We start from the raw sequence: 12,921 nt of genomic DNA, 5'->3' as shown, positions 1-12,921 counted from the left end.
CAAAAAACCTCTGTTTAAACTGAACTAGCCAATTCACTAAAATATCACTAAAATAGCCTATTCATTGACACCGGACAGCAAACCTGACTAGCCATCAAAACAAAACAAAACAGACCATTTTTTACATCAAGAACACTAAGATATTATATAATAATAATAATAATTCATTACATTTATATAGCGCTTTTCTAGGCACTCAAAGCACTTTACATTGTCAAGGGGTATCTCCTCATCCACCACCAGTGTGCAGCATCCACCTGGATGGGAGACCTCCAGGTGGATTATTAATAAACATCAAATTTTCATTTTTGGGTGAACTATCCCTTTAATGAAATAAGTTTTTTTTTTTATTGTGAATTTAAGTTAAGTCTGTAAAACCGAAAATATTGCTACCATATTTTTAACGGGGAAATTCTGGCAACCACAGCTGCCGGTATTTTACCGTAAATGTCAGATTTTTTTTTACAGTGAAATAAAAGTCAAAGACTGATATGTGTATATAAATATGGCATTTTATTTTCATAATATGAGATACAGCATAAAAAGCAAAGACATATTTAAATGGGTACAGAACATACAGCTACATTTTTAAAAAAGGCAAAAAAATTGCCTACTTAGTATTGCCGACTCCCTTTTTAAACCCTAAACAGCTTCAATACAAACTAACAGAGTCACTAAAAGTTCCACGACTTTCCATGCTTTTGGCAATTACCTTCGAGAACTTTGAGAAATTATGTCAAGTTACACTGGTGATGCTTGCATTCTTGAGGACATTTTATAAGTTATGGAAAAATACACCAAAGGGTGCATACTCTTCTACCTTTGTGGTAGTTCTGCTTAACAAATGTCAGTTACGGCACACGGTGCCAACACATTCAACATACACGGTACTGCGAATCATGCAGAACCACAAATAACAACACTTGAAACACAAAAAAGATGTTTTTACACTAATAAATCTGAGAATTTGCCATTCCATTATCAAATATGATTGCATATTTTGTAAAAACAATGGAACAAAACTGATATTATACTCTTGAAAACCACAGCAAGATGGAAAATGCACTGTTGGTTAATACAACCAATAGTGAATTCACCATAGTTAGAGGTCAAATAACAATATTAAAAATACAACAGAAATAAAATCTTCTTGACAAAATCAGCCAATCAGAACATAAAATCTGATGTGAAGCGGAACAGTGGACCAATGAGATTCTACTGTGGGCGGAGCTACACCACTGACTTGACACACACAGCCAATCAGAATATATCTGACATATAGCAGGACTGAAGACCAATGAGATTCACTGTAGTTGGAACTACACTGCATTATGTGACAGACTCCAACGAAAATTATTTTTGTGTTCTCGCTAAAAGAAAAACGCTGCATGACTCGACGGAACATTTCTGATATGAAGTGGGACTGTGGACCAATGAGATTTCACAGTGGGCGGGGCTACACCACATTACATGACAGTCTCCAACAAAATAGTCATTTTTCTGTCCTCATTAAAAAGCAAAACGCTGCACAACAAAAACAGCGGGATTGTAGACCAATGAGATTTCACTGTGGGCGGAGCTACACTGAATTACACCACAAACTCCAGTGAAATCACTTCTTGTGGTTGCAGTTGAGAACTTATTGTAACACCTTTGGTGCCAGAATCTTTGTCTTGTCATCTAGTCCTTCAACACAGATAAATTAAAAAGCCCCATCCTGAGACTGAAGGGTCAAAATCTCTGCAGCCAGTCTTTGTGGGTCCAGGAGATATGGGAACATGTCCATGGCTCTGTCCACCAAACGTGCGTTGAAAATTGCAAGTAATTTCTTCCTCACCTGCTCCCGTTCAGACCACTGAGGATTGTGATTGGAGGGCGACCAGTGTCCATGTCCTCTCTCTGGCTGCATGGCATTGTGGGACGCTGGAGGATAGCCACCATAATGGTCAGACCAGTAGCCCTGTTGGGGAGGAGGCCCTCTGCTGTGTGGAAATGAATACTGGGACATGTTAACAGGTGGGTAAACTGGACCTCCTCCATAGGAGTGATACCGGGGTTGAGTGTAACCCGGGTTTGTTGAGCTGGGCAGGCCCATGCTATGGTGCTGACCGGCTCCACCGGTGCTGACGGATTGGTAGGAACAGCAACTGCAGGGTTGGCTATTGGCCGGAACGTAGCGATGCCGCCCACTGTTGGATGGTTTGGACTTCCTGTGGTCGCAGTAGCGATCACAATGGGAAGCTTCAGGAGAATGGCATTCGTAGGAACCCAAGCCAGAATCCAAACGCTCCTGAGATCCACTGGGAAAGGATTCTAGACTTGTTGGCGAATGCCGACATTCTTTTTTCAAAGGAAACTTCCTTTGAGTTGGCTGGGGGGCTGCTTTGATGACAAGGACATTTTCACTGGTGTAACTCTTCTTAAGAGATCCAGCATCCAGGGAGAGTTTCTGTTCCTTTACTTCCTCCAGAGGTGGACTCTGACTGGAAACTGGCTGAGGTTTGTGCGGTGTGGATGAAATTTTGGCTTTGTCTCGGAGCTCATCAGCCAGGGCACGCTGGGATTGCTTGGTTCTCTCCGGATGATGGAACTTGCACTTGATTCCATAAGTGCACTTCTTTCCTGTATTGAAAACAGGAGATTTTCATTCTTGTTCACATAATACATGCTATCCTTGTGTGGTCAGAAAAGACATGGTATATACTACCATTCAAAAGTTTGGGTGTCAATCAAAAGTGACAATAAAGACATTTATAATGTTACAAAAGAGTAATTTTTCAAATAAATGCTGCATTTAACATTGATAATAATATGAAATGTTTCTTGAGGAGCAAATCAGCATTATTAGAGTGATTTCTGAAGGATCATGTGACACTGAAGACTGGGGTAATAGTTGCTGAAAATTCAGCTTTGCATTACAGGAATAAATTACGTCAAAACATATTAACAAAGAAAACAGTCTTATCGACCCAAAACTTTTGAACAGCAGTGTATATTGTTTATTAATTCCTTGTATCTGGGTTATACTTTTTATATGGGCCATGGCAAATAAAAATGTCAAGCCACTCCCTGATAATTACACCAACATGGGACTGCAAGACCGCATGAACTCACTAGTAAAAGTACAATGTCAATCATTCATGAAAGTTGGAAAAAAAAAATGTGATTCTTACCATAAGGACAGGGCTGTTTCTTAGGTATACGTGGAGTTTTTCTCAGAAAGTTGTCTAGGGTGGGTCCATGTCTTCCCACAGGGTCATCTGGAGGCATAAACCTACACAAAAGCATGGTGAATTTAATCAAATTGGGCTATCAAACAACTTGACCTATGCTGCGAAGACCAAAATGCAATGGCACTTACTTGTCATTGACGAACGAATACATCAGAAGCCTCTCCTCTATAAAACGCTTCCACTCAGGACGTTCTCCTTGCAGATCTCGGTAAGTGTCATTGGAAACAATGATGCCGTCGGATTCGTATGCCAGCTTTACGATAAAACGGTCATCATAGCAAACCACTCGTTTTCCTGCCACCCTTCTGGATGGTGTGAATACCAAGAGCTTCCTCCGCTCTAATTCACGCAGAATGTGCTGATCTGAGAAAAACATTCATGAAATGTAAACTCTGTTGGCATTTTACAACTGTTGCTTTAATTTATGTTAATTATTAAAAACCTGTACAATAATTAAATTAACATATTTAGTCACTTAACACTTAAATGCATGTTTGCACTTGTAGAATTAAATGCCTAGTGACTAGTTTTTCATACTAATTTTACCTTGATTAAAAATTCAATACGCAATATGCTAAAACAAAACATTGAGCTATGCAATGGCTAAAGATGTGTGGATAAATATGTTTTTTTTAGTGCAAACCTTGGACAGATTGAAAAACTAGATTTATGTTCATGATATGGAAATAAAACAAGCAATGTACTCACATTTACTAGCACTTTTTGCGATATCAATTTAAATGTTTTGTCTGCCACAATTATGTAATGTCCTTAAACGTATTTTCTAAGCAAATATTGATAGACATGCGATTAATCTGACATTACCATTGATTGACAGATCTTGTTAGAACACAGTGTCTATTTTGTTGAAACTAAACAAGGTCTTCTTGGTATTCGGTTACCCTTTGTACTAGCTGGAACAAACAGCCCAAGGTAAAAAAAAAGATTCTAGGCATTTTAATTTGCTTGTGATTTTCTTTGGACCAGTGCCCATTTACACATAGACAGTTTATTTCAGGGGAAGCAGGAATTCAAACATACTTACACATGATTGCATAGTTAAATGTCAACTGTTAAGACAGATCAACATCACAACTATTTTTTGGATGCACAGAATTATCACTAACCACAGGGCTGCCCTCTAGCTAGGTCAAACTTAGGAGGGTTTGGCAAACAATGCAGTTTAAACAGGCTGGTACATCTTACCCGGCAAAAGCAGCGGTTGTATTATTCCACTGTGGCCTTCTTTATGTTATAAGGAAGTTACGAAGGTTTTAAAAACCCCAGGTACTTGCCAATATATCTTATGACATACTTCATTCAAACAGCTACACAAATAAAATCAATGCGGGGTTTTCCCATACTTCCAGTTCTATTATTTGAGACCTGAGGTTGAAGACCAGACATAAAAACCAGAACTGTATTTCCTGTATTCCAAGTGTAATTTAGTTGAACATTCATACATCATTTACTCGAGTGGCTTCCAATATAACAGGTCTGCAGGTCTCTTTTTAGCCATTTTGTTGCTAAGAGGAAACAGACCTTGCTTACGGGAATGTGAGTCCCTCTGGAAAGCAGGAATTGGTTCTGACACACGGTGCATTCCCTGTTCCTCACCTGTAATAGGCACATCAGGTCGTGGCTGTTCTTTTCTCCAGGAAGGCACAAACACTGTGATGTCAACGTGACCCCGCTCCAGGAAGAAGTTCACCGCCAACTGAATTCCCAGACAGGAAAAAACTTCCTTGTTCCCGTGACTACAAAACAGAAAAAGTCAATTTTACTTGTAAATTTCAATTAGTTTGGAATTTGCATAAGGAAATTGTACTGCATGCGAAGACATTAATTTAGCAGACGCTTTTGTTCAAATAAGGAATATCATATTAACCTTGTTTAAGTTTTTTATTTTTGAAAATATTTTTCAATAGATTATGAGATCTCTCTCCAGGTTTGCTGGAAACAGTGGCTGCATTAAGATATCAGGTTATTTCCTGTTAAAAATATTTAAGATAGTTATAATGAAAGTTGTTATCCTCACAGGTGTTATCCTTAGACACAGGTGACAATGGGCAGTAATATACATTCCAGTGTTTGTTTGTTTGTGTTTAACGCCATTCCAGCTTCTGTGGCTATTTTCATGGCGAGAATTATTATGGCTGAATTATATGTTTTCACATTCCAGTGAAATCACAAAATAAAATACAGCACCATTACTGATATACTGATATATATTTATCTACTGACAAACAGAATTTTTTTAATTTAATTTTTTAAAAAGGCATGCAAGATTTGTTTAACCCTCATGTTGTGTTCATTTTGACCATTGAATTTTGATTATAACAGGGTATAAAAAATGCTTATGAATTACTTGTTATGCTATATTACTGCTAAGTATTGGATTCAATCTTTTTATCAACAGGTTTTCTTTCAATAAGCAGTTTTTGTATTCCTTTTTGGAACTAACTGATCGTAGGCCTCATTTAATTGAGCTTATGCACATTCGTTTTTGCGTGAAGATTGCCAAAATCTTAACCAAATAATATATTTTACTCAAAAACTGAGGTGTATAACCTCAGACCAATGAGGCCTATGATCAAGTTGACAAAGACTGATTCCAAGATGTGGTAATAAATTAGCATAATGAGAGATTTACAAAGATTTTTTAACAGCCTGGTCATTTTTGACAGGGAACACCAAATCAGGTAAAGGATTTTCAGCACCGCAAAAGAGTTAAAAAAATCAATTTAATTGTATGAACAAGTCAATTTTAATTCAAATCCAAGCCAGGATCTTTTAATAGTGCCTGGAATAAACAGAATTGGGTGAGTGAAAACTGTCTGTTCTATGAGGTAATTAAAAACGTCTGATTTATAGGAACAAAAATAGCAAAGGTGGGCAGAGTTATCCAATCAGACGCCGTGTTGCAATGCTGTCGGGCCTGTTCTGTTACACAGCGTTCTTTTCACAGACATTCTCCTTCAGGATAGTAAGAGAGGGAAGGGAGGGGATGGGAAACGACGCTGATTTGCATATAAGATTATTTGCATACTGGAGTGATGACAGATACAGGAGCCTGCAGGGGCAAATCTGGACTCCACTTGCAAATGCAAGTGAGATACAAAGGGAGGGTTTTTAAAAGATCATTAAACACGTAGGCGCTGTGTAATTCTTCAATAAGTCCTCTCACAAAAAAAAAAATCTATCTATATAGTCTATCAATATAATTTGTTCTGGCAACATATGATCTAACTTCTCCAAATAACTTCATGATGTTCTGGTCTGACATTTGGAATGAATTACTCAACAAATCCTACGCAAAGCATTTGAGGAGGAAAAATAATATTGTGCAATGTGTAAAAAGTGTATAAATAATAAAAGTTGAGTGTTAAAATACTATCCAGTCTGTACAATGAATACCAAATAACGTTCATCCATTTTTAGTGGATTAACACAAAAACCAGATATTCAGTCAAGTTGTACACCTTTACATAAACACAAATCCACCTCTGTTTTCAGGGGGGAAAAAAGAAGGAAATGGACCTGATTTGCACATTAACTTGAAATGTATGAGGAAATACTGGGTTTTATCACCTCTCAACTATGACACAATTACTGAAGGCTGAAGGTAAAAGGTTTACATTTTGGCAAAGCTGTTCCTTAAAAATAGAAAGTCTCAATTTTAAAACTCCATTCATCTATTTTACAGTAAACAAACACGCTTAACCATAACATAATGAATATTCCTTGATTGTTTTATCATCATAATTATTTGCAACTCTATCTATATAACTACAACCAACTGTAATTAAGCAAAAAAAAAAAAGTAAATACATTAAATCATTACTCCAAAACATTAGCCCAACACCGCAACATATTGCTCAGCCATTTTTGATGTTCCGTTTGTTGATGCTATTGGCACAAATTTGCACATTTCAGCTTTAATATATTAAAAAAAATGTCTTATTAAATGGAAGTGCAAGATTTTTTTAAATGTTTTCGAAAGATGTCTCATGCTCACCAAACCTTCATTTTATTTGAATAAACATACAGTAAAAATTGTCATTTTTGTGAAATATTCTTGCAGTTTAAATGAACAGTTTTCGATTTTTATACATTTTCAAACATCATTTATTCATGTGATATCCAAGCTGACTTTTCAGCAGCATAAGAGACTTCTTTCAAAAACATTAAATACTAATTATTCCAAATTTAAAGTTTATGTTCAGTTTTACTTTTACAAAAAAAAAGTGCGATCTTGTGATTTTTAAAATTTAAATGTCCTGTTAAACATCTGACCTAAAGAAAAAGGTCAACATCAACATAAACATCACCTTTAAATTTACTGTAAACAACTTCAATAGCAAAGTGGTAGAAGAGAGACTTAAATGTCACTGTAAACACTTCTTAAAAAATCTTATCGCATGCCATGTTTACAGTAAGCTTACCTCATGGCTACATTAGACCCATCAATGACTATTGGTCTGAGTGCGTCCTCATCCTCTACCAGCTCTTCCGGAGCGCTTGTCACTGCTGGAGCATTATGACAGTGATTTTGGGCACTTCGGACTTTACTGGAAGCATCCCCACGTGAAACCAGCACTGGGGAGGCTGTAGGTTCCTCTGACTCCCCAGCAGCCTGTATCAGCTCACCCAAAACCCTGTTGGTGTCTGCGTTGAGGCCGAGTTTCAGGAAAGCGGCACGGACCTGCGTTTGGGAAAACCCCAGCTTGAGGAACAGGTCGTGCTGGGCCTGAAACTCAGAGCCCAGTTCTGAGGATTCATCTGGAGTCGGGCTGGACTGGGCCGGGTCCATTCTAATGCTGCTGGAAACGGGAGGGCTGTACAAAGATGTGGGTGCTGTTACCCATGTGTTGGTGGTGTTTACGTCAGAGCTGTGGGATCCTACGCTGGAAGACCAAAAGGAATCCAAATACAATTGTAACGTGGGGATGGTGCTGATTTCAGCACTCATCTCTTCATCCAGAAAAACGTCTTTATCAGTCACACCTGTTTAGAGAATGTGTAATAATAGATATGATAAACAAAGCATTCATAGCTAATTCAATATTTATTTATAGCCTCACATAACAATACAACACATCTAATTATCTAAATATCACATGACAATGAATTTACCTGATGTGACAAACATCTTTCAAACATTTCTGAATTTAATTATGAATTTTAAACCAATTAAATTGACTATAACTACTATTCAATAGATATTTTTTCAATAAACAATATTTTATTAAAATATATTCAATCTATACAATTAAATATCTTAAACATAAATGAGTCTGCATATATATTAAAACGTATAAAATATATAAATTCTTTAAAAAAAAAAAAGAAACATAATAAATACGTACTAAATCGCTACCATCTATAAACAAACAAGCTATAAAATCTAAGTCTGTTTGTGCACAGGAAATGTAATTTTAATTTTCATACGTGAAACTTTAGACTTCACTGCCTAACTTTAAAATGAGCAGGTCTCATAACTCATTTTGTCTTTTAAAATCATGAAATACTGACAGTTACAACAGCGACATCACATTACACAACAGTTCCCGCATTCCAGCACATGGACGCTTACTTTACCTCACCACTTTGTTTACCAATATTTCACAAATTCATTTCTACATAAAATCACAATATAAGCAGATATGAAACAGTTTACTATAACTTTACTATATAAATGTCTATGTCGGCTGTTAAAAACGTCAATATACCGAAACTATCGCTTAGTGTACTACTTATATGTACAAATATATAAGCTGGAAAAGTTACAAACAAAATAAAAGTTATACGTAACGTTACCTTTACTTGATCCGTTCTCTTTGTGTTTCGAGCTGCTGCCTTCTTGTAATAAAGTTAATAAGTTCGCAAGTTTCGTTCCTGTTGAACCCAGAGCAGCAAAATACCGGAGAGAGAATCGGCACACCTTTAAATCACAACCTCAAAACCAGGAAGTAGCTCATTCACGCACGTGCTCACGTCACGGAGGCCTTCGATTTATTTCTCTTCTTCCTCTATTAAGAATAATAACGATGTAAAAGACTTTGGTTTTTTTAAAGGCAAAAGCTATCTAAAAATAATTAAATATAAAATAAGAAGTTGTAAAATGTTGTAGTATTTGTAAACATGCTAAAAAAATATTTGTCTTTAGTTATAAGCTGCATATGTAAATTGTAAAAGAATGCTGTTGATACTACAGTACCAGTTTTTCCTTCTTAACTCGTTTAAAAATAAAAGTTTCCATTATAATCAAGTGTTTTACACATCATATGAGAACTGATGTCATATGAGAACTGATGTCATATGGGAACATTAAGTTCCACTTTTATTTCCTAGAAAACCCAGCACCCATAAGTCAATACATGATCTAAAGAAACTATAGCCTAATGAAATGTATTTAAATTATAGCTCTTTATACGAAGATAAAGGTCTTTGATTAACTTGCAAAGAATCGACCAAGTATAGTCTGTTTTATTAATGCAACTTAACATTTTATTATTTTTAATGTGTGTGTGATACTGTTGAATTCATAAAATCATCATAAAAAACAATAACAACATTAACTTATTTATATATTTATTGCTTTTAAACAATACAAGAAATTGTTCTAAGAATACATTTCTTCAATTAAACTGAAACAGGCAAAAAGTTATTGAGCAAACATGAATTCACATGTTCTACATTTGTAAATTTCACTTCCCCTTTCTATATACAGCATAAGACAGTGAGAAGTGAGGGCGTAATCTTGGTGCTTTTTTAAATTCTCACTATTACTCCAGGTTATTAGTTCCTCACCAACAGCCACATATTTTCACACTATCACATTTAGTTGATGTTATCTTGGGATCAAGAAACGCAAATGTCAAGAGAACAACCATTACAGAATCATGAACATTTTGGTATGTGTTAAAAGTCATTTCTTTTGTGGTTTGCAAAAAAGGGAAACCCCTAAATGAACACTGACTCAGACCACAGTTAGTTGCATAGATTGCAACTAGTCTCCTCTCACCTGCCTTCTTGTTTCAGTCTTTTTGTACTTGACATGCAAATAATGAATGATGTATTGTATGTATATTTGTTTTGACCGACAGGATGTGTTTGAATGCTGCTTATACATATGTTGTAGTTCATAGAGATAAAAAAACTAGAACTGTTCAATATTTAAGTCGTAATTGTTTATTCTATAAAGAGACTCCACTAATAATGTTTAAAGTAAAGGAGATAGTTGGGGTCTTGCGTGAACTTTGTGGCAATTTATTGTAATAATCGTTTTTCAGGGATGTTGGCCACCTTGGGCATAATGTTCCTCGCCCAAAGAGTGAGATTCTTGTTCTTGTGATGAAGTTTCTCCACCTTCTGCATGATGTTCCTCGTCTGCAGGAAGTTTCTCCACCTTCTGTGGACTGAGATTCTTCTTGTGCTGAAGTTTCTCCACCTTCTGTGGACTGAGATTCTTCTTGTGCTGAAGTTTCTCCACCTTCTGTGGACTGAGATTCTTCTTGTGCTGAAGTTTCTCCACCTTCTGTGGACTGAGATTCTTCTTGTGCTGAAGTTTCTCCACCTTCTGTGGACTGAGATTCTTCTTGTGCTGAAGTTTCTCCACCTTCTGTGGACTGAGATTCTTCTTGTGCTGAAGTTTCTCCACCTTCTGTGGACTGAGATTCTTCTTGTGCTGAAGTTTCTCCACCTTCTGTGGACTGAGATTCTTCTTGTGCTGAAGTTTCTCCACCTTCTGTGGACTGAGATTCTTCTTGTGCTGAAGTTTCTCCACCTTCTGTGGACTGAGATTCTTCTTGTGCTGAAGTTTCTCCACCTTCTGTGGACTGAGATTCTTCTTGTGCTGAAGTTTCTCCACCTGTGGATTGAGTTTCTTCTTCCTCAAAATGTTAAAAAATGCCAGAATCAGAAGAATCATATTCTACTTACCACAATGCTGCTTACACTATAAACACAGAAACGTACTGAAGTTTTCCCATTATTTTTAGTTTCCTTCTGCAACAGTACTTCTGAAAAATTGTTAGTTGATATAGATGAAAAGCTTATAATCATCTAGGCTGTAATTTGATATTGAGTCTTTGAATATTTCAAAAGAGCTCAAATCACTGGTAACTTTATTGAACATTGCTATTGTAAAACATTTTTAGCAGTGCGATCATTAATAGCAAGTTTCATGCTCTTGACAGCAAATATCACCTGTAATACCTTGAGAAATCCAAACTTCAACAGTTCCTCATGTTTACAGTACAAGAGTTCCCTGTAAAAGTAATTTGCATTTAGCCACCATGCCAAACTAAACACACTAAACATGTATTTCATATTTAGAAATGTGTTAGATCATGATTTTCAAACAACAACAAAAAAGAATTACTTACTAGCGCAATATAGTTTGTAGAAGATTAGAAGAATTACCATCAGACAGTTCAAGAAGTCAAAGAAAATGGTGATGTTTGCAGTCTTTCCTTTTGCCATATACTTTACATCTTTAACCGAGGCAGTTATACAGCATTTGACTACATTTGCCTAAACAGTCAATGTAAAATGAGCCCTGAAATAGTTTGCATTCATTCACTGTGTACAGACGGCATACGAAAATCCTCAAATTCATCTGTCAGTTACACTCTTAAAAATAAAGGTGCTTCAAAAGGTTCTTCAAGCGATGCCATAGAAGAACCATTTTTGGTTCCACAAAGAACCATTCAGTCAAAGGTTCTTTAAAGAACCATCTCTTTCTTACCTTTTTATAATCTGAAGAACCTTCTTTCGCCACAAAGAACCTTTTGTGAAGCAGAAAGGTTCTTCAGATGTTAAAGGTTCTTTATGGAACCATTTAGACAAAAAGGTTATTCTATGGCATCGTGAAGCACCTTTATTTTTAAAGAGTGTATAAAGTTTTTAAGAGCAATTATGAATGAATGTCTTACACAAATAGCATTTTGGTACCTTTAAAATAATGGCAAGGCATTGTATAGGCCTACTATGTGAAGAAGGTAGATATTAACTAAATGGGTACATTGTTTTCAGCAACAGGATATTTTTAAATGTCAGCTTGGGGCAAGTTGTCACACATTTGAAATGTTATACATTTATTTAAAAAACATTTGATTTGAAATGTTTGAATGTTAAGTCTTTTACAGTTAGGCCTATGTTGTTTCATAACTTGGAAAAATGGAAATAAATACATAACAATATCAAGAAATGTTTTTTTTTACTAGTAAAAAGTATGAAAATTACACCTGCTGTCTCCAAAATTAATTAATAGATTATTAACTGAATGAAAGAACAATATATTGAATGAATGAATGAATGAATGAATAATACAACAGAATATAGGGGAGAGCAGGGTGAGTTGAGCCAATTTTTACGGTGTGTTTTAAGTGAGCACATGACCGTAATGGGTCCAATTTAAATATGTACATAAATTTCAGGATGTGGTGCATCTTTGGGAATAACCACTTCATATCTAAAATAAACAGCTTTCAAATTATGGCTTTCCATAACATTTTTTTTTTAAAGTGGTCTCTTGGCTCAACTTGCCCCTTGAGGGGTAAACTGAGCCTAGGTAGAGGGTAAGTTGAGCCACATTGAGTTAAACTGTGCCACTGATTATGCTGAAGTAAAACTGAACACTTTCAGCTCATGCTATATCAAAAGAAGAGAGATTCAATAAAAA

The 12,921-nt window shown here is 36.0% G+C and overlaps 1 protein-coding gene across 1 annotated transcript; it reads right to left on the bottom strand.

Moving 5' to 3' along the window:
• Window positions 1-499: 499 nt before the first annotated feature.
• Window positions 500-9,165, bottom strand: LOC107681625 (bifunctional endoribonuclease and deubiquitinase ZC3H12A-like). The gene is made up of 6 exons (XM_016477941.1): window positions 9,054-9,165; window positions 7,679-8,240; window positions 4,851-4,990; window positions 3,362-3,596; window positions 3,174-3,274; window positions 500-2,622 (listed from the first exon to the last, which is right to left on the bottom strand). Exons 2-6 carry the CDS (start codon window positions 8,203-8,205, stop codon window positions 1,703-1,705), a joined length of 1,923 nt encoding a protein of 640 aa, XP_016333427.1. The 5' UTR covers window positions 8,206-8,240; window positions 9,054-9,165; the 3' UTR covers window positions 500-1,702.
• Between the last annotated feature and the right edge of the window lie 3,756 nt (window positions 9,166-12,921).

Source organism: Sinocyclocheilus anshuiensis, unplaced genomic scaffold, assembly GCF_001515605.1.
Source record: "Sinocyclocheilus anshuiensis isolate Anshui unplaced genomic scaffold, SAMN03320099.WGS_v1.1 scaffold1524, whole genome shotgun sequence".
Classification (NCBI taxonomy): domain Eukaryota; kingdom Metazoa; phylum Chordata; class Actinopteri; order Cypriniformes; family Cyprinidae; genus Sinocyclocheilus; species Sinocyclocheilus anshuiensis.
Note: the sequence above shows the minus strand (reverse complement) of the source record. Positions and strands in the feature narration are given on the sequence as shown.